General features: G+C 30.0%; 1 protein-coding gene across 1 annotated transcript in view; it reads left to right on the plus strand.

Annotated features, from left to right (window-relative positions):
• The first annotated feature begins 226 nt into the window (after positions 1 to 226).
• Positions 227 to 1,091, plus strand: part of LOC109239160 (feruloyl CoA ortho-hydroxylase 2-like) — a 2,453-nt gene continuing 1,588 nt past the window's right edge. Inside the window, exon 1 of the mRNA XM_019405683.1 lies at positions 227 to 849. Coding sequence (XP_019261228.1) covers positions 347 to 849 — 503 coding nt within the window. The 5' untranslated portion in view covers positions 227 to 346. The remainder of the gene's footprint in view (positions 850 to 1,091) is intronic.

A 1,091-nucleotide genomic window follows, 5' to 3' on the forward strand; every position in this document is an offset into this window, starting at 1 on the left:
TTCATATATATATTTAAATTATATAAAAAATATAATAAATTACGATAATTAACGTTTCAAAAATATTTAAAAGGCATATGAGAAAATAACAGTAAACAAAAACTCTTTTGACTCTCTAAATAGTAAAAACAAAAGCGGAAAACCCATTTTTCCCTTTTGATAAAAGAAAAACATTAATTTTGATATTTGATTGCGTAACTATTTTGTTTCTTGTACCAAACACACCCAAAATAAAATATTGCTATCCAACACGCCACTTATCAACTCCTCCCTCAGCCTCAACCATGAAAATATAAAAGAGAGGTAGCACCTCATCTCTTCTCTCCCACAGTAAATTATATCAAAAATGAGTTGTACAAAATATGAAGGAGTTGACATATTTGATTTTGTGATCAAGAAAGCAAATGGAATAAAAGGCCTAGTAGACACAGGCCTTAAAAATGTGCCAAAACAATGCATTCAGCCAGAAGAGCAAAGACTAGACAAAAACCAATTACAAATTGACAATCAAGAATCAATCCCAACCATTGATCTGTCCAATTGGGATGATGTAAATGTTGCAAAATCAATTCAAGAAGCAGCCAGCAAATGGGGTTTCTTCCAAATAATCAATCATGGGATTCCAATTGAAGTTGTTGAGAATTTGAAGGAAGCTGGTCACAGGTTCTTTGAGTTACCAGCTGAAGAAAAAATCAAGTATTATAAGGAAAATGCTGGACCTGATGAATCTGTGCTCATGTTTTGGAGTGCAATAGGTGAGAAAGATGAGAAGGTTTTGGAATGGAGGGATAGTATAAAACATGGTTGTAATCCTGGGGATGATAGTAATCTTTGGCCTCCTCAAACCAGGTAATTAGCTCTTCTCTTAACTTTGCTGAAATGTCTCTAAATTTTATTCACTAGTAGTACGTCACAACACTATATATTTGTTACGCTAAATAACTTAAATTTATTACAGTAGCAAAATCATAATAGTATTATTTTTCTATTACATTAAAGCAACTGAAATTTACTCCCTATATATATATATATATATATATATATATATATATATATATATATATATATATATATATATATATATATATATA

The sequence above is a fragment of the Nicotiana attenuata genome, unplaced genomic scaffold (genome assembly GCF_001879085.1).
Source record: "Nicotiana attenuata strain UT unplaced genomic scaffold, NIATTr2, whole genome shotgun sequence".
NCBI classification, from domain to species: domain Eukaryota; kingdom Viridiplantae; phylum Streptophyta; class Magnoliopsida; order Solanales; family Solanaceae; genus Nicotiana; species Nicotiana attenuata.